This window comes from Paroedura picta, chromosome 8 (assembly GCF_049243985.1).
Source record: "Paroedura picta isolate Pp20150507F chromosome 8, Ppicta_v3.0, whole genome shotgun sequence".
Classification (NCBI taxonomy): Eukaryota; Metazoa; Chordata; class Lepidosauria; order Squamata; family Gekkonidae; genus Paroedura; species Paroedura picta.
In genome coordinates, this window is record NC_135376.1 from 8,075,984 (window position 1) to 8,096,174 (window position 20,191).

General features: G+C 50.4%; 1 protein-coding gene across 1 annotated transcript; it reads left to right on the forward strand.

The window, feature by feature from the left end:
• The first annotated feature begins 553 nt into the window (after positions 1 to 553).
• DCUN1D1 (defective in cullin neddylation 1 domain containing 1) lies at positions 554 to 19,098 on the forward strand. The gene is made up of 7 exons (XM_077348291.1): positions 554 to 896; positions 11,148 to 11,364; positions 12,119 to 12,287; positions 14,718 to 14,848; positions 16,251 to 16,333; positions 17,704 to 17,800; positions 18,707 to 19,098. Exons 1-7 carry the CDS (start codon positions 894 to 896, stop codon positions 18,784 to 18,786), a joined length of 780 nt encoding a protein of 259 aa, XP_077204406.1. The 5' UTR covers positions 554 to 893; the 3' UTR covers positions 18,787 to 19,098.
• The last annotated feature ends 1,093 nt before the right edge of the window (positions 19,099 to 20,191 follow it).

The following is a 20,191-nucleotide window of genomic DNA, read 5'->3' on the forward strand; positions in this document are numbered from 1 at the left end:
CCTCCCCCAGCAGCTATTATCTCCAGGGAAACGGATCCCTGTGTTCTGAATTAGGGATGCCAACTCTGGGCTGGGGAATGCCTCAAGATGGCGGGAGAGGGGGAGGGCTTTGGAAAGGGGATGGTCCTCAGTGGGGTATAATGCCATAGAGCTCCCCCCCTCCCACACCAGCAGCAATTATCTCCAGGGAAACGGATCCCTGTGTTCTGAATCAGGGATGCCAACAGGGCTGGAGAATGCCTTAAGATGGCGGGAGAGGGGGAGGGAGAGCGTATGGGGGGTGGGCTTTGGAAAGGAGAGGGACCTCAGCGGGGTATAATGCCATAGGGCTCCCCTCCCCCAGCAGCTATTATCTCCAGGGAAACGGATCCCTGTGTTCTGAATTAGGGATGCCAACTCGGGACTGGAGAATGCCTTAAGATGGCGGGAGAGGGGGAGGGAGAGCGTATGGGGGGTGGGCTTTGGAGAGGGGAGGGACCTCAGCGGGGTACAATGCCACAGAGCCCCCTCCCCCCTGCCCAGAGCAGCTGATTTCCTCCCTGGCACTCCCGGGCGATCTCCCGGCCGTCCTGGGGGTTGCCAGGGCTACGGCTCCGGGAGACCCAGCCCCCCGCCGGGGTGGGCAGACGCCGCTCGCCCGGGGCGTGCGGCGGCGCGAGGCGGCGGGTGGCCGGCGGGGGCTCGGCGGGCGGCGTCGCTGGGCCTCAGGCGGGCGGGCAGGCGGCGGTCGGGGCCCGGGGCGGCCTGGGCGCAGTGCGCATGAGCGGGTCGGCGGCGGAAGGCAGGGCCCGCGAGGAGGAGCCCCGGGAGCCGCCGCCGCCTCCCTCCCGCCCGCCTCAGTGTCCGCCCGAGCCGGCCCGGGAGGGGAGCGAGGCCCGCGCGCAGCCCCCACCATGGTGAGCGCCCCGCCAGGACCAGGCCCAGGCCCGGGAGGGAGGAGGGAGGCGAGCGGGCGCCGCCATCGCCTGGCAACCACGGCCTAGCGGGGGAGGGCGGGAGGGCGGAGGGGCCCGCTGAGGCACCCGGGAGGAGGGAGGGGGCACCCGGGGGCAGCCAGCACGGCCTCCTCCTCCTCCGCCGCTTCCTCCTCCTCCTCCTCCTCGGGCTTTGGGGGCAGGGCGCCGCGCTCCTGAAATGCTCGGCAGGCTGGACGTCTGCGAGGGAGGGGTGCAGGGTCGGCTTTCCTCACTGCGGGGGCGGCCCTTGATGCTGGTCGCGGTGGGGGTGGGGGTGGGGGTGGGGGTCCCGTCCTTGGCCTGGGGCGCTTGGGCCTCTCTCGGCGGGGCTGTGGAGGGGGACCCTCTTCCTGGACCTCGCTGTGGGGCCTGCAAGGCACCTCTGCTGGGCATGAATTGAGGCTTCTCTTGCTATTTGTCCGTCTGCCTTCTTCATCATCATCATCATCATCATCTACCTATATCATTTATCTATCCGTCTCGCAGTCTCTATCGTTATTTGCCTCTCATCGATCTGCAGCATTAATATATCATCTTATCGTTTACCTATTGTTTATCAATATATTTTATCTGTATATAATTTTATCTAGTAGTCTAGCAATTTATAATGATCAATATCTATCATTTACTTATCTATATCATCTATCAGTCATCTATCAATCGATCTATAGCTTGTCTTATCGGTCTGTATCCTCTATCAATCTATAGCTGCCGTTTAGCTATCATTTGTCTGTCATGTGTCTATCTGTAACTGTCGTCTATTTATCTATTTATCGTCTATCGATCGTCTGTTTGGGCTGCAGCCAGAATGACCTCTCTGGTGGAGTTTTGTGGCACCTTTAAAAGATCTTTAAGGACATTGTTGTGGGGGAAGCTCTTGTGGCGTGGGTCCTGTGCTTGTCAGTGGGGTTTGCAGGGATTAAAATGGCATTTATTCTCCCACTCTTGTGTCAGTGGGCCCTATGGTACAACAAGAGAAAAGAGCAGGAGTCCAGTAGCACCTTAAAGGCTCACCAAATTTGGGTCAGGGTGGGAATTTTCATGAGTCACTACTTCAAATGAGCAATGACTCGCAAAAGATCCTTGGAGCCATTTTGGTGTAGTGGTTAAGAGTGGTGGTTTCTAATATGAGGAACCAGGTTTGATTCCTCACTCCTCCACATGCAGCCAGCTGGGTGACCTTGGGCTAGTTACAGTCCTAGAATCATAGAATCACAGAATCATAGAGTTGGAAGGGGCCATACAGGCCATCTAGTCCAACCCCCTGCTCAACGCAGGATCAGCCCAAAGCATCCTAAAAGCATCCAGGAAAAGTGTGTATCCAACCTTTGCTTGAAGACTGCCAGTGAGGGGGAGCTCACCACCTCCTCAGGCAGCCTATTCCACTGCTGAACTACTCTGACTGTGAATTTTTCCCCCCTGATATCTAGCCTATATCGTTGTAAGTCTTGTTAGAGCTGTTCTTAAAGCAGTTCTGTCAGGGCTCTCTCAGCCCCACCTACCTCACAGGGTGTCTGCTGTGAGGAGAGGAAGGGAAGGTGATTGATTTTAAGCCACTTTGTAAGTCGGGTAGTGAAAAGCAGGATATAAAAACCAACTCTTCTTCTACACTGTTATTATCTGTTAGCCTCTTTTCTATTTATTGTACTGCTACAGACAAGCTGACATGGCTATCCATCTTGATCTAGAGTAGAACACTATTATTCCAGTCCAGTGTAGAGAGACCAACTAGAGCAGGGGTGGCCAAACTGGCTCTCCAGATGTCTATGGACTACAATTCCCATGAGCATGTCATGGACCCATGGAAATTCAGGCCACCCCTGAACTAGAGTTTCCGGGTAGAAGCTGTTGAGAATCAGAGCTCCCTTTGTCAGACTCTAGTAGGGTAGAAATGGAGTTCTCTGACTCCTTTTAATCCTAGATTCTAGTGTCGGTCTGAAGTAGCACAACAAAACTTGAGTCCAATGGCACCATTAAGACCAAGAAAGATTTATTCAGGGCGTGAGCTTTCGTGTTTCTGAGGAAGTGTGCATGCGCAGGAAAGCTCACGCCTTGAATAAATCTTTCTTGGGCTTAAAGGTTCCATTGGACTCAAATTTTGCTCTCCTTTTCTCCTAGTTAGGAGGTGGGAGGGTGCCTTTTTATATCCTCATGTGTCATTTAGGTACCCTCAAAACTGCAGGGCAGGTGACAAAGCACACTGGTGCTGGAGAGGTGCCTATTACTGGGCAGACCAAGGAGATAAAGTCAAAGAACACCCCTTGTTGGTGCTCCAAGCTGGAAGCATTGCATTTAAGGATCTGGTTTCAGGAGGATTCCATGTGGGCTAGCAGTAGAACAGCTAGAATCGAGTCCAGCGACCAATTAGATTTTCAGGGCACGATCTTTTGAGAGTCAAAGCTCTGGCAGGGAGTGCTTTGTCATTCAAAAGCTCACATCCTGAAAATCTTACTTATCTTATTTATTTACTTCTTACATTTCTATAACGCCCACCCCTGAGGCTCAGGGCGGTTTACGAGCTGCATGCCCTGTCTGGACTCTCAGAGTTCCGCAGGGCCTGCAAAACGGAGCTCTTCCGCCAGGCGTTGGGTTGAGGCCGGGTAGGGGCCCTGGGATATGTGATCGGGTCCCCCCTCCCCCTTAGCCCCCCCCTTGCACGGTACTAGACTTTGCTAGGAGCCTATACCATTCTTATCTGCTAGCCACTTTTTCAGTAATCTACACCTCCGATATTCCGGGGCATGGGGAGGGACCTATTCTTGGACATCTTCTGTGGTTCTGGGGGGGGGGGTTAAGGGGTTATTAATTATATGCTTTATTGGATATTATGTTATTTTTTCTCATAAACTGCCAGGAGCCGGCTTCCTGGGAGCAGCAGTATAGAAGTTCAAACATAAATAAAATAAATAAATAAAGCATAGGGATAATACAGTGTAATTCATAACACAGCAACCGTAACGATGGGAATCATAACTGAAGGCGACAAGTATTATAACTATAATATTTCACAATGCAACAATAATTTTCTCGTACCTGCATTGTGCAGGGGGCTGGACTAGATGGTCCTGGAGGTTCCTTCCAACTCTGTGATTTCATAGGAGGTCGGATTGAGTTCAGAGTGTGGGGAGGATGTCTGGAGGTCCAGCGGAATGATGTTAAGTTGGTCAGCCAAAAACCGAATGCCTGGTGGAAGAGCTCCCTTTTGCAGGCCCTGTGGAATTGTGGGCGTTCAGGTGGACCTCATTCTACCAGGTGGGGGCCAGAAGCCCTAGTTGAGGTCCGACATGGTTCTTTAGGGCCAGGGATCACCAGCCAGTAGGAGGTGGCAGAGCGTAGCGCTCTGCGAAGATTAGAGAGGCAGTCCCTCAGGTACGCTGGTCTCAGACCACATATGGCCTTGTACGTGATTACCAAGTCTGATCCAGAATTCAACTGGGAGCCAGGGCAGTTGTTGGAGAGCAGGCGTGAGGTGAGACCTCCACAGTGTACCTGTGAGGACTCTGACAGCATAATTCTGTACCAGTTGCAGTTTTCGGATCAAGGTTAAGGGTCGGCCTGCGTAGAGCGAGTTGCAGAAGTCTAATCTAGAGATGACTGTCACATGGATCACTGTGGTTAGATGTTCCAGGGCCAAGTAGGGCGCTAGTAACTGGGCTTGGTGTAGATGTCAAAAAGCCTGCCGTGGTACTCCCGTGACCTGTGCCTCCATTGAGAGGGAGGCATTGAGGATCGCACCCAGGTTTCTGGCGGAGTGAGCCACTTACGGGTTTCTAAGGGGCTACTGGACTCCAGGTCTGGACTGAATGATCTGGTCAGGTTTTGGAAGCTAAGCAGGACTAGGCCCTGGTTAGGATGCGGATGGGAGACTAGCATGGAAGAGCTGGGTTGCTACTGAGAGACAATGTGCTGGCAGGGGCTCATGGGAGTTGTAGTCCATGGACACCTGAAGAGCCACAGTTTGGCTACCCCTGCCCTATGGTGCTACCATAACTCATCTGCTACTTGATAAGAAAAGGCATTGAATCCAGCTGTTTAGTGGTCCAGGGCTGGCAGACCTGCCTTCTTTACCAACCATCTTTGCATGGGATGTGGTGGAACATTTCAACTGACAGTAGGGATTTCCGCCAGCGGAGTGGAACTTCTTCACATACCCCCACCTGCTGCAGCTCTAAATGCCCCCTGAAATGCTGCTCCTGGGAGTACAGGGAAACCCCTAGGAATACCATAAGAGGAAAGTTAGAGGTCTGCAGTGGAAAGGGGAAATGGGCAGAAATCAGTGAACCCGGAAGCCAGCTTCTCGGGCAGCTCTGTATTGCAGGTGCTGACAAAATCTGTCACAGCGTCAGGAAAGGCCCAACTGCCAGCTCTATCCTCCAGTGCCATAATGGACATCATCTGTTGATGGCTTTTGGACACCATCCATTGATGCCTGCGTGCAAGAGAATAGGTGGACCCAAATCTGACTTTTAAAATAAAAATGTTCCGAAGTGAATGGGAGAACATTTGAGTATCTGTGGATATTCCGTGGCATACCTCCATGTCACACTGCCAAGAGAAAGATTTCAAGGAAATTGCTGCTTTAGGGTTTATTAGCAAATTTGATTCGGCCATTGTGGGCTTAATCTGGTGGGGTGGGCAGTGTGCTGGCATGACATAACAGTATTCTCGCGGCTGTCGTGAATGGGTCGTTCTGTTTGCCTGTTTGTACGCATGTGGATTTGGCATAGAACTCTCACAGACCCACAACAATAGTTGTGTTGTAGTTCATGGCCCTTTGGCTCTGTTGTTTACAAGGTTTTTTCCCCTCTGGCCTCAGATGCACCTGAGTGTCAGAAAGACAAGCCAGTGGGCATGAAATTCTGCCGAGGATAACCCTTCATCTGCACAGGTTGTGTGCCACAATATATCCCTTACTCCAGTGGTCCCCAACCTTTTTGCTTGACAATTTTACTGAGGCCCGGGGGGGGGTAGTCTTTTGCCGAGGGACGTCACCACCGCTGCCTGAGCCCCTGCTCCGCTTGCTTTCCTGCTGGCACCCCTGACTTCCCATCGCCCGCACAGTGCCACGCTGAGGGGGAGCCCCAGCCATGGCGGCCACCGGAGAGCACCGAAGGTGAACCGGCAGCAGAGTGGCAGGGCAGCCCCTGAGGCAGCAGCCGGGGAGGAGGACAAGGAGGAGCCGTGGCCCAGTACCGTTCTCCAGACTGGGGGTTGGGGACCACTGCCTTACTCGTCAAACGCCAAAAGATCCCTCATTTTTCTGTTTTGTCCGCGTGATTGTATATCTTTATGATTTTGTCGGAACTTCCTTTCAAACTACATATAGAATGGAACCGGCTAGATATCGGGAAAAGATTTCTCACAGAGTAGCAGCGGAATTGGCTGTTTAGGAAAGTAGTGAGCTCTCCTTCCCAGGCAGTCTTCAATCAGGCTGGACAAATATTTCTCATGGATGCACTGGGCTGATCATGCATTGAGTAGGGCAATGGTAGTCAAACTGCGTCCCTCCAAATGTCCATGGACTACAATTCCCCTGAATGCTGGCAGGGGCTCCTGGGAACACACATTGCTAATAGGAGTCACATCCTAAACAGATCCACATCACACCTCTGCTCCCCCTACAGCAGGGATGGCCAAACTGTGGCTCTCCAGATGTCCAGTGGCTGCAGTTACTAGATGCTGGCAGGGGCTCATGGGAAATGTAGTTCATGGACATCCGGAGGGCCGCAGTTTGACTACCCCTGGACTTGACGGTCCAACTCTGACTCTGTGCCCTAAATATCTTGTAGGCCGTGATGGTGCTCCTAGCTCTTACTTTCAAACACGTGTATTAATGGACTTTTGAGATCCCTTTGTGTAATGTTGCTCGATTACGTGATCTCCCTACTTGTTGCCTCAGCCGCGTTGCATCGGCCTCAAAACATCACGCCCGGCATTTCAGGAAGTGCAGGGAGTGTTATCTTGTTCCACTTAAGGTGCATGAATGCATTTAACTTTGGCCTCGGCGAACACGCCCAGGATGTTTTATCCTCGACACTAATTTGTTGTCAACATATATATTAAACGTCCAGCTTCCTGGGAAGAGGCCGACAGAATGGAGCGTTTCCCCAGTGCGCACTGAAATGCCGTCAGGGCACGTTTCTGCCATCGTAGGCGTCTCGAGTGGAGCAGGACGTCTTCCTCTCACCCTCTAAAAGCGGGGAACAATTCAATGTCCAACTTGTTTTGCCATCCAATAAGGTTGTAACGGTTTGTTCCTGCAGTCAGAACTTGAAGTTACAGTAGAGGGAAAGTCAATATGATTCGTTTTTCCCTTACACACATGCTGCCTTGGAGACTTGTGCCTCTGGTTGCACAGCAAATGTGTTCTAACTCTGTTTATCCCTTCCCCTTCCCCTTCCCCTTCCCCTTCCCCTTCCCCTTCCCCTTCCCCTTCCCCTTCCCCTTCCCCTTCCCCTTCCCCCTCTTGTCGTGTTCCTTTGTAGCAGGATCCCAACAGCAAGTAACTCAGAGGAGGGGGCTGTCACCCTGTTTTCTACATCAGGGGTGCTCAACCTGTGGTCCTCCAGATGTTCATAGACTACAATTCCCATGAGCCCCTGTCAGCAAATGCTGTCAGGGGCTCATGGGAAGTGTAGTCCATGAACATCTGGAGGACCACAGGTTGACTACCCCTGTTCTACAGGACCTGTGGGTGTTGATTGAGCTAATGCAAGGGTGGCCAACTGTGGCTCTCCAAATATCCATGGACCACAATTCCCTTCAGCCCCTGCCAGCATCTGGTAACTCTAGCCGCTGGACATCTGGAGAGCCACAGTTTGGCCATCCCTGCTGTAGGGGGAGCTGAGGTGTGATGTGGATCTGTTTAGGATGTGACTCCTATTAGCAGTGTGTGTATGTGTAGATTCTTCTATCACCACTTACAGGTTTCCTCAAAAATCTGAAAAACAGAGCCCCTTCAGATACGAAATTGAATTGTTTTCCAACTTCATGGGCTATGAGGCTCCCGCCTCAAACCACCACGTTGTGAGATCGTCACACTGCTCCTTCCTCCGCCAGCTAGCAGTGCAACGTCAGGGGAGAGAAATGTGCAATGTGGTGATGTCACAGCATGACTGATTTATGAGGGGGAGGGGAGAGCTTGGCACAGGGCTGCCATTTTCAGTGTCACCTCTAACATGTCCTTCCACCCCAAGAGATTTGCGGTACACCTCCGTAGAATTCAGGGTGGCACTGCCATCCCAGGCGGTTTGGAGGCGGCTGGGAAGGAAGGCTTTGGCCACCAGGCATTCATGTGCCAGTCTATGCCCCACACCAAACAGCCTTCATCGAGAAGGATACAGTAGATATTTTCGTTTCCCCCCCCCCCTGCCAATATGTATTGGCCGACAGAGCAGGGGTAGTCAACCTGTGGTCCTCCAGATGTCCATGGACTACAATTCCCATGAATCACAGGTTGACTACCCCTGCTCTAGGCTATTCCTGCTCTAGGCTATTCCCTTTCACCTCCCATTTTTAAGTTTATAAATTACATGATGAGAGATAATAAAATACATCATTACTGTGATATATATCAATATGTTAAATGAAACATGTTGTGATTGGTACTAACTTTTATTAAAAAATGTAGAATACAGACCCCTCTTGATCTTGAGGCCCTAGGCTGAAGCCTAGTCAGCCTATAGGAAAATCTGGCCCTGCCTGTGAGGTAGTTCCCAACACCTTGCGCAGCCCTATGAAGAAGGATTACCTGCCCCCAGGTAGGACATGGAGATCTCCCAGAATCAGGGATGTCAGACCTCCCGGAATTACAGCTCATCTCCAGACTAAAGAGATCAGTTCCTCTGAAGAAATGCTGGCAAGGGCTCATGGGAATTGTAGTCCATGGACATCTGGAGGACCCCTGACTTAGAGCATTCTAGCATCATACGAGCCTGTTACTGCAGCTGGGAATCTCAGGAACGACAGGTGTGTTCAAAGCAGGTTTGGCCTACCAGCAGGCCATACTTAAATGTGAAGGACAGTTGACAAGTGATTTGTGACATGGCATAGTGGCAGGGGGGGCTCTGTCCTGCAAAGAAAAAAAGTTCTGAGCTCTCCTCGGCCTCTGGGCCTGCCCAGAGTCGCTCTTTGGATTCCGGCTTGATAGGGCAGTACCCCACGATAAGCGTCTTATCACTCCTTGCCATGCGTGCGTTGATGTCGTAGCACATGCTTTAAAAATGCAGTAACCCTGCTTTTTGGATCCTCTCCAGCAGATGCCCGTTTTCAGACTGTTTGGGTGATGTTTGCTGTTTTCCGGCTTTTGGCACTTTATTTGTAAACTGTTTTCAATTCAGATAAACAAAGCAATCTAAAAGTTTTTTTTTAAAGGGATGCAAGCATGTCCAGATTACTGCCCAGGGTCAGTTAAAAGGATCAGCCTTCACTAAGCTTTTCCGTTAAAGGACCTGAAAAGGAACGTATTCAATGGAGGCTCAACAGGGACTCATGGGAATTGTAGTCCATGGATGTCTGGAGAGCCCCAGTTTGGCCACCCCCAGATAGGGGAAAGGCTAAATGGCTTTTCACTTTTATAATACATTATATATATATATATGACATCACTTGTTTTATCCCATGAAGAGTTGGCACAGTAAAGTTGCTTTGACATGGTGATGCTGGTGTCCTTGTTTTCTGGTTGCTGTGTCCCTCCCTTCCCCATCTCCAGTTAGCCATGACGCTGTTTATATTTATTTTTCATAACTGTACACTCCCCTGGGGCCAGAGATGGCTTCCACCATCAATCCAATCCAATAGAATGATTAAACACCTTGAAACATTAAACTCTTTGTTCTTACAACCCATTTATTTTAAAAATCAGAGGCTCACCACCTTCCCTCTGAAGGAAGGGACATAAAGGGCTGAGATGAAATTAGCTGCTATTACTACTACTACTACTACTACTACTACTACTACTACTACTACTACTATTATTATTATTATTATTATTATTATTATTATTATTATTATTATTTGGATTTATTACCTGCCACTCCCAGCAAGCTATATGGTGGTTGGGATGTTATTATGTGGTATTTCTGTGAGTCTGAGCCATAGGCCTGGTGGGCCAGCTGTGTCTTGGAGGCCTCGCGGAACTGTTTTAAGTCGTGCAGGGCCCTGGTCTCATTCAGGAAAGTGTTCCACCAGGCCAGAGAAGGCCCTGGCTCTGGTTGAGGCCAGGTTCACTTTTCTGGGACCAGGGATCTTGAGCAGATTTTCTGAGCTCAAGCATAAGCTTCTCTGAGGGCCTGAAAAATATTTCAGTGAGGAGCCAGGCCATTGCATTCTGGACCAGTTGAAGTTTCTGGATCACATACCAGGGTAGCCCTGCGTACAGCGGATTGCAGTAGTCTAATTTGGAGGTGACCTTGGCATGGATCACAGTTGGTCTATTTCCCCCACGCCCCAGAGTTTGCAGTACAGGATTCTCAGAGACTCGGGCATATTTCCTCCATCCTTTGGCGTTTTGGTTTTGTTACCATACTTCATTCTGGATGTTGCCATCCAATATAGCCTCCCCCCCTCCCCGAAAGAACTGTGCTTTGAACTCTGCCTGGTTCTTTTTGAGGCTATACATTAGATCGTTTTAAAAGGAAACTCACTGCCTCAGGAACCTGGGTGGGAAGGTGGCGCAGAAATGTTTAAACTGCTTTCAAGCTGTACTTTAGGGGTTTTGGCTTTTTAAAAAGGACTGTTATGTTTCCCTTTAAATGGCTGAATTCCCAAACCACCTTTTGAAATGGAGGGCGGCCGAATTCAAAAAGGGCTTTGTAGTTCCCACGTCCCTTTGTGTCACCGTTGTGCTGTCCTTGTCCAGTTACCTGATGTGCTTCCTGGTCAAGCTTTTAAAGATGTGTGTATGTGGCTGTGTTATTCCTGTCACGAGCAAGGAGGCTATAATTTAAGGTTGTGGGGGAGAGGCAATATCGCAGGCGCACAAGCCCAATTTTATGTGTTTTCTCTTTTCTTCCGCTCCGTGAAGTTGTGTGCAGGATTCAGCGAGGCGGTTTGGAATCCGAAGCAGTTTGGACAGGATGAGGGACCTTGTATAGGCATTTGCCTGAGGGGCTTTTGGGGAAAGTTACGTGTCTCCCTCCAAACAACCGCCCAGGGCCGTTTTTACCGCTGTGTCTTCTGATACGTTTCCAGAACAAGTTGAAGTCCTCGCAGAAAGACAAAGTCCGCCAGTTCATGATCTTCACACAGTCCAGCGAGAAGACCGCCGTGAATTGTCTGTCCCAAAACGACTGGAAGCTAGATGTGGCGACAGATAATTTTTTCCAGAATCCTGAGCTGTACGTACGAGAAAACATAAAAGGGTCGTTGGACAGAAAGAAGTTAGAACAATTATATAATCGATATAAAGGTAAGTGCTTGGAATTTCATTAAAAAAAAATTAATTTGCAGCTCCTGGCCATAGATGTTGTATCAAGGGCAGTGTGTCTTCCAGAGCAGGCTAAGGGGGATGCTAGAACCAGCTTGGTGTAGTGGTTAAGACCAGCAACTTCTAAACTGGCAAGCTGGGTTTGATTCTGCCCTCCTCCACATTCAGCCAGCTGGGTGACCTTGGGCTCATCACAGTTCTGATAGTGCTGTTCTGATTGAGCAGTGATATCAGGGCTCTCTCAGCCTCACCTCCCTCACAGGGAGTCTGTTGTGGGGAGAGGAAAGGGAAGGCAATTGGAAGCCACTTTAAGATTCCTGGTAGAGAAAGTGGCATATAAGAACCAACTCTTCTTTGGTGTGGTATAGTGTTTATGAGCAGCAGACTCTAATCTGGAGGACCATGCAGTAGATAGGCAGTGGTGCCAGAGGACAGAGGTGCACTCAGTGCTCTGGCATCGCCGCTGCCAGTCTTCCAAGGTTGCTCCTGCCCTCCGGAGGACGGGGGCAGCCTCAGGAGACTGGTGGAGGCGGGGCCAGCACCGCATAGCAGAGGCAGCCCCAGCCCAGCAACGCACAGTGCTGCGTCGCACTGGGCTAGCTCCGCCCCCGCCAGCAGACATACTAGGAGGGGGAGTGGAGGAGGGGGCAGGGAGCAAGGATTTTCGCCGCCTTATCTGGATGCTCCACATAATGGGCGCGAATCCTTGGTTGATTTTTTCCCCTTTCGCTTCCAGATCCCCAGGATGAGAATAAAATCGGCATAGATGGCATTCAGCAGTTTTGTGACGACCTAGCACTGGACCCCGCCAGTATTAGTGTATTGATCATTGCCTGGAAGTTCAGAGCTGCAACGCAATGCGAGTTCTTGAAGATGGAATTCATGGACGGGATGACGGAACTGGGGTAAGGGCCCGGCCGGAGCGTGCAGAACGTTCCCAGTCTTGAGCTGTGGCTGCACGAGTGGAAGCAGAATCTTCGGCTAGCAGATGTGGGGAAGGCTGTCAAGATCCAGCGTGCCTGGCTCACAGTCTTGCCATGTAATGCTTTCTTGACCTGTTTTTAACCTCTGTTTTAATTGTGCAGTGGTTTTTCACCGCTCTTTTGCTTGCAGATGTTTTATCTTTCCAGCCTTTTCAGACTGATCTATGCTCTTAGGCAGGAGTAGTCAAACTGCAGCCCTCCAGATATCCATGGACTACAATTCCCATGAGACCCTGCCAGCATTCGCAGTTTGACTACCACTGCTCTTAGGAATGCCTGTAATGTTTATAAGTTGATGAGCGTTCTTAACCTGGGAAAATTGGCTTGGGAAGCATGCCAAGATTTGAACAGGGGTGGGCTGCGGTAACATAAAAGTAGGATTGTAGTTTTGCTTGTTAGTTTTAGCAAGGGAAAGCCTTGCGTCTGTTCACCATTTTCTTCAATAAAGAGATTGCTTGTTTACAACAGACCTGCTTATTGGGAACTTGACAGGGGCCTGACAGAGGTCGGCCTACCTGTGGGCACCCACATGCAACAAATGCACATGCCACAGGTTTCCTAAGGCTGATTGGTATAGTGAGAGCCAGCTTGATGTAGTGGTTAGGAGTGCTACATCAAGGACTTCTGTCAGGACTTCTAATCTGACATGCCGGGTTCGATTCAGCACTCCCCCACATGCAGCCAGCTGGGTGACCTTGGCCTCAACACAGCACTGATGAAGCTGTTCTGACCGAGCAGTGATATCAGGGCTCTCTCAGCCTCAACTCCCTCACAGGGTGTCTGTTGTGGGGAGAGGAAAGGGAAGGCAAATGTAAGTCGCTTTGAGACTCCCTTGGGTAGAGAAAAGCGGCATATAAGAACCAACTTCTTCTGATTCCAGGCGGACTTCTGCATTGGCTGCCACAACCCTGTACTCTCTTGGATGTCATGCAGGGGGCTTTCAGGACAATAGAGCCACAGTAGTTACAGATAACAATGAAATACAAGCAAAATGCACCTACTGAAATACACTTTCTAACCTGATGTTACAAACTTTATATTTGCTTCAGTTTTTTTTTGTATATAGCCGTGTTTTTCAAATGCAGAGTATTGATTGTAATATACACACCACTGTTTTGAAATTCATGTTTATGTCCAAAAAATTGAAGCAAATACAGGATTTGTAACATCGGGTTAGAAATGCACCGTAGCTGCATTTTGCTTGTACTCCAATGGAAGGGACTTTGGCAGTTCCCCCTGCTCTGCTAAAACCCATTCTTCCAAATGCTCTTGTGTCCAAGCTCAGGAGAGCACAGATCTACAAAGCTGCCCTGAGGTGCCTTCAGAAAGTACCTCTTAATAGCATCGGAATTGTTGGTAAAAGGCACTTGAGCTTGAAGTTGCAGAGAAGAGCATACATCACCATGGCTCTCCTTATTCTCCTGTTGGTATCCTTAAGCCCATGTCTGTTCATAAGGACGGGGGAAACGAACTACCCGCTAGATCTTATTCATTCAGTAGTTAGATTCAAGTCCAGTGGCTCATTTTCTGTCCCCGAACATTTCCCCTCTGCTCTGCTCAAGCGGATTACAAGGTGCCCAGTGCCTCTCCGTCCCGAATGCTTTCTTTGCAACAATGATGGTGCTTTCTAGGGGGAAAGGGGTCCACAGATTTCAATTTAGGGAGGCCACAGGATCCAACTTAGAGAGCCAGCATGGTGTAGTAGAGCAGGGGTAGTCAAACTGCGGCCCTCCAGATGTCCATGTACTACAATTCCCATGAGCCCCTGCCAGCGAATGCTGGCAGGGGCTCATGGGAATTGTAGTACATGGACATCTGGAGGGCCACAGTTTGACTACCCCTGGTGTAGAGGTTAAGCGCAGCAGACTCTAACCTGGAGAGCTGGTTTTGGTTCCCCACTCCTCCACATGCATCCAACTGGGTGAACTTAGGCTCATGGGAATTGTAGTCCATGGACATCTGGAGGGCCACAGTTTGACTACCCCTGTTGTAGAGGTTAAGCGCAGCAGACTCTAACCCGGAGAGCTGGGTTTGGTTCCCCACTCCTCCACATGCATCCAGCTGTGTGACCTTAGGCTAGTCACAGTTCTCTTAGAGCTCTCTCAGCCCAACCTACCTCACAAGGTGTCTGTTGTGTAGGGAGGGAAGAAAGAAAGGTGCCTGTAGACTGTTTGGGGACTCTTTTGGGTAGAGCAAAGCGGGATATAAAAAAACAGCTCTTCTTCTTAGCCTCTCCCCGCCCCTTATAAGCGCAGCTATTTGATCATGAATGCAGTATTTAAAAAGCACTTTGAAAATACGGCATGCCGTAACGTCTAACGTACAGCCTTTTGTCCCCCTAACCAAATACAGATGTGACAGCATAGAGAAACTGAAGGCCCAGCTTCCTAAAATGGAGCAAGAATTAAAAGAGCCGGGGAGATTTAAGGATTTTTATCAGTTTACTTTCAACTTCGCAAAGAACCCAGGACAGAAGGGTTTAGGTATGTATACTTCGTTGCTGTCCTTTCTTGGTCGTGACACAAGCCGACCAAACTATGCCAAGTATCCCTGAAGGGAGCCTGCTGCTGAAGCCACTGAGAGAGACCTCCCGAGTCCTGCCTCTGGGGACTTCCTTGGTCCATTGGGTCCAGCACTGTCTCCTCAGAATGGCAGCTGCTCTCTAGGGTTGCAGGCTGGGGCCTTCGCCCCACTAACCTCCTGATGCCCTTAACTGGAGATGCCAGGGATAGAACAGGGGACTTTCTGCATGCCAAGCAGAGGTTCCTCCACTAAGCCACCTCTGAGCTCTCTGACCTGACGTCTCCTTGGCCTACCTGGAAACGTCCTCCCCACCTGGTCGCCTGCTCTGGCCTCAGAGCTCTGTGTGTCCAGGGGCACTTTCAGATTTTCTTTTGCCAACTTTGTCAATAGAAAACTCATTGCACAGAACGACTGACTTGCTTATTTACTGATTTATTTGATTTCTATACCACCCTTCCATATGGCTCAGGGCGGTTTACATACAACACCAGGGGGGATACATGGAACAAATTAATATGTCACATAAACAAATACCACAACAACAATAATCTAAATCAGTGGTCCCCAACCTTTCTGAGGCTGGGGACCGGCAGGGCATCGTGCCACGCCCGCGGGCCGCGCCCGCGCATCGTGCCGCGCCCACACATTGTGCATGCGTGAATGCGCCATGCGCATGCGCAATGTGCGGGTGCGGCCCGCACGGGCACGGCCTGGCCCTGATTCCCTCTCCCCGCCCTCCCGCAGTAAGAAGCTTACCGGGCCGCAAGCTTGCGACCTGGGAAGTTTTTTACTGCGGGGGGGGGCGGGGAGAGGGAGCCGCGGCCCGACACTGGGCCGCGGCCCACAGATTCGGGACCACTGATCTAAATGACACAATTTAAGTGGTCTTAAACAACAACAGTATAACATAAATAGGAACTTAGCTAAGGCCCTTAGAGAGGTCAGACTGGTTCAGGCCATGGAGGCCATCGAATAATAATAATAATAATAATAATAATAATAATAATAATAATAATAATAATAATAATAATAATAATAATGTCTGAGGGGGACCTGTGGTTGGTTTCAGGCAAATGTCTGAACTTAACTCCGGTTCAGAAATTTTCTTTACTGCTGTGGGAGGAGATACTGAGGGTGTGCGATGGTGCTTGCAGCGCACCATGTACAGACGACCCACGTTAGCTACAGTCTGTAGTTGGAGCCGTGGCATAGGAGCAGCTTAATGGATCGTGGGGCCTTGAGCATTCCTGTACTGAGCTTTCTTTAATCCGCTCCAGTTTATTGTGCTTTCAGAACCGGTGGTTTCAAAATGCAGGCGTCGTTTTGTGTGGTTCTGTCATTAATGCCCATTTTCTGCTGCAGATTTAGAAATGGCCATCGCCTACTGGAATTTAGTACTGCATGGAAGATTTAAATTCCTAGACTTGTGGAACAAATTTTTATTGGTAAGCAAAAGTGTTGTAAGTAGCTTTCTGACCTTGCCTGCTCCTGTCGCCTAGCTCGGCCTTTCCTAACTTGTTTACCGTTGAGAAACCCCTGAAACATTCTTCGGGCCTTGGGAAACCCCAGAAGTGGCGCAATCGGGCAGAATCATCGGCCCTAATCAGTGGCTATTGGGGGGGGGGAGGTCAACATGACCATATATGATCATATCACGTGATAAATGTTTAACACATGTTAAACATATATTAAAAAGTAACTCCACCTGTTTGGGAAACCCTTCCAGGGCTGCCAAGAAACCCCAGGGTTTCCTGAAACTCTGGCTGAGAAAGCCTGGCCTGGTGTTCCAGGGAGAAAAAAGAACGTTTGCCCTGAAGCAGCTGTCCGTGGCTGGTGTCTGTAAGGCAGATTGTGGCCCTTGCTGCGAAACCTTTTCTTGATTTTACACGAGTCTTCCTTATTCTGAATCAGGCCCTTGGTCCATCATGGCCAGAGTTGTCCGCTCAGATTGGCATTGGCTCTTTAGGGCCATCCGCATCGCCTACTGCTTGGTCCTTCTCACTCTGGTTCTCAACCTTGGGGGTCCCGACCCCAAGTGGGGTCGCCTGGCCCCTTCCGCAGGGTCGCCAGGACAGGTTGGTGGCGGTGGTGGGTAGTGGCAGGTGGTGGCAGTGAAATGCGGGGAGCTGTTTGCTAATGGAATTGGTTATGGGGAAGGGGCCCGTGGGGGTCACAGGGTGTCGGTCTTCCTGCAGCAACTGAACAGTCCTCTATGGCAGTGGTCCCCAACCTTTTTATCGCCGGGGACCACTCAACGCCTTTTACTGAGGCCCGGTGTGGGGGGGTAGTTTACTCCTCTACTCTCAGCCACTGCCCTAACGCTCTCTGATCGCTATGGTAATGTTTAAACATCCCTTCAAAATAAGATACAGACACGCCACAACAATGAACATAAGGAACATTTTATTTTCATGGAAATTTTAACTCATGACAAGGACAAATCAATGGGAACCCTGAGCTTGTTTCTCTGCAACGAGATAGTCCCATCTGGGAGTGATGGGAGACAATGACACCCAAAGTGTGTTGTAAAGGGCCGGGGGGGGGGATGAAGTGAAGGGCCGGGGGGGGAGAAGGCGTCCTTCGCGGCCCACCTCCAATTAGTCGAAGGACCACATGTGGTCCGCGGCCCACAGGTTGGGGATCGCTACTCTATGGCTCAGGGTGTCTTTCACGGAGCAGGCCTTTTACAGCCCCAACCCCCATTCTAGGATGCCGCGATTCTGTTTTTGAACAGGAGCCCCTCTTCTGGCCCACGGAAGACTTTCTGCCTCCACCTTCCTTCTGATAACAACAGCATGGTTTTCCCCTCCTGCAGGAACATCATAAAAGATCTATACCGAAGGACACCTGGAACCTTCTTCTAGACTTCAGTACGATGATAGCGGATGATATGTCCAATTATGATGAGGAAGGTAATGTTTACTCCCCAGACTGTTTACTATCTAGAATGAATCACAGAATCATAGAGTTGGAAGGGACCTCCTGGGTCATCAACCCCCTGCACTATGCAGGACACTCACAATCCTATCGCTCCTCCACTGTCACCTGCCACCCCTTTGAGCCTTCGCAGAATCAGCCTCTCCATCAGATGGCTACCCAGCCTCTGTTTAGAAATCTCCAAAGATGGAGAACCCACCACCTCCCGAGGAAGCCTGTTCCACTGAGAAACCGCTCTGACTGTCAGGAACTTCTTCCGGATGTTGAGACGGAATTTCTTTTGAATTAATTTCATCCCACTGGTTCTGGTCCATCCGTCCGGGGCAAGAGAGAACATCTCTGCCCCATCCTCTACATGGCAGCCTTTTAAATACTTGAAGATGGTTATCAGATCCCCTCTCAGTCGTCTCCTTTCCAGGCTAAACAGACCAAGCTCCCCCAGCCACATATTTCTGAACACAGATGCTTTTGTGCATCTTCCCCACCCCATCCCAGTCCTTCAGCCCATAAATATTCCTTCTTTGGGACTTCTGCACAGGTCCATCTGTGGCTTTTAGCCACCTGGTATGGAGGGAAGATGCCGTCTGGGGCAGAAATGTGCTGCATTCCTTGCACTTACAAGGGAAAGAGGGGGGGAGTGCTGGAGATCTGGCCCCTCTGGCCGACCTCCCGAAGGCACCTGGATTTTGTTAGAGCATGTTTTAAACTTGTATATTGTTTGCCTCGGCCTCCCTTGCAGGCCTGTTTTGAGGATTTATCGCACGCTGTGTAATTTCTCTCTGTGGACATCTGCTTTCCTGTCGCGAAGGTTTCCCATTCTCCATTTTGCGAAACGTTCACTGGGGGCATATTCAACCCGTCTGCCTTTCTCCTCCTTTCAGGGGCCTGGCCGGTTCTCATCGACGACTTTGTGGAATTTGCACGCCCTCAAATTGCCGGGATAAAAAGTACGACCGTGTAGCGCTCAAACGGACCTTCCGGGATGTACATAGCCTTGTACAAATAAAAAGAACGAGGACAAATTGCACAGTCGATTTCCGCCGGCTGGACTGAACGGGACTGAAGACCAATCCTCACGGAGCGAAGGCGGAGGGTCGAGACCAACCTTTTAAGGATCTACCTTGGACCATATCAGACTGCGGGCCCCTCGGGCTCCTCTCCTCGCCCAGGACCCGCCTGGCTTATTTAAAGAAAAACTCCAGCAGTGTGGACTTCTTCTTCTTTTTTTTTTTAAATGGAGGACCCTCATCTTTCCCATAAACCTTAAAACGTGTCGGGTGGTCATTACTTTCGAGGTTTCTGGTTTTGCGTCGAGCACCTCTGTCTTCACGGAGCAAACTCTGGGGCGTTAAGCATCCCACAGATGAGTATCTCATCCCATTTGTTTTTTTTTAGAAACATTTTTTGTTGTTGGCTTTCTTTCTTTAAAAACAAACAAACAGCTCTTTTGAAAGAACGTGCTTCTGGGCTAGCTGCAGAGACTCTGCCGATGGAGAACCCCCTCCCAGGGTGCCGAGGGTGAGGATCTTGGTTTCCTAGGGCCGGTGCTGTCAAAGGGAGCGGCCGAGCGGGCGTTCTGTTCTTAAAAAAAAAAAAAAAAAGCAAATGTACAAAATCTTCAACAAAGGCCCAGATTCTTCCCTTCATCCCCATATCAGGCTAAATAGGTGCTGGAGCGAAGTCTTAATTGTATCCATGATGAACACTTTGTTGAAAACACGGTGTAGATAACACTGGGCACGTAACAGGACCGCCCCCCTGTTTTAATAGCATAGTCGGAAACACTGGGTGCCTCATGTCCAACGCTGAATCGGCCTCTTGGAGCCCTGGCCTCGGGTTGCTGGATCTCACAAGACTTGTTGTTCCTGCCTCTTAGGACTGGTGTGCTCCCCCCCCCTCTGTCTTTTTAGCGGCTCCCCGTGGCTGCCGGCATCCCATCCGCCATGGGCAGTACTGAATGGAGCTTGGCTGGAACTGGGGTGCCTGTAGCCCCAATGATTTGGTGCACAGGATTTGTACCCCCTCCCCAGCCTCCACGGGGATACCTTGGTCTGCTGTGCAATGTACTTGGGTAGCGTTCTTCCAAGGCAGGGGAGGACAACTTTTTCAAGGAACTAGGAACTCCCCCCCCCCCCAATAAGTCCTTGAATTCTTGGGGCTCTTTGCCTTCATTTACCTCACTCTGCTGTGTCTGCCCTCCCCCCCCCCCAAATACATTCAGTGATTTTGCCTCAAAAGAGGCAGAGCTTCTAGTGGTTGCCAGGCGGAGAAGGCCAGCCCCGGATCGTTCCTACCCGGCTCCTACGAGTTGCCCCATAAAATTTTGTAGTGTTGCAAAGCTCCTCTTTGTCCAGAGCACCTCCTTC

Excerpts from the sequence above, each read along its gene's own strand:
- DCUN1D1 (XM_077348291.1), top strand. Across the intron at positions 12,288-14,717 it reads GACGGGATGACGGAACTGGG|ATGTGACAGCATAGAGAAAC; the intron begins GTAAGGGCCCGG and ends AACCAAATACAG. Across the intron at positions 17,801-18,706 it reads GTCCAATTATGATGAGGAAG|GGGCCTGGCCGGTTCTCATC; the intron begins GTAATGTTTACT and ends TCCTCCTTTCAG.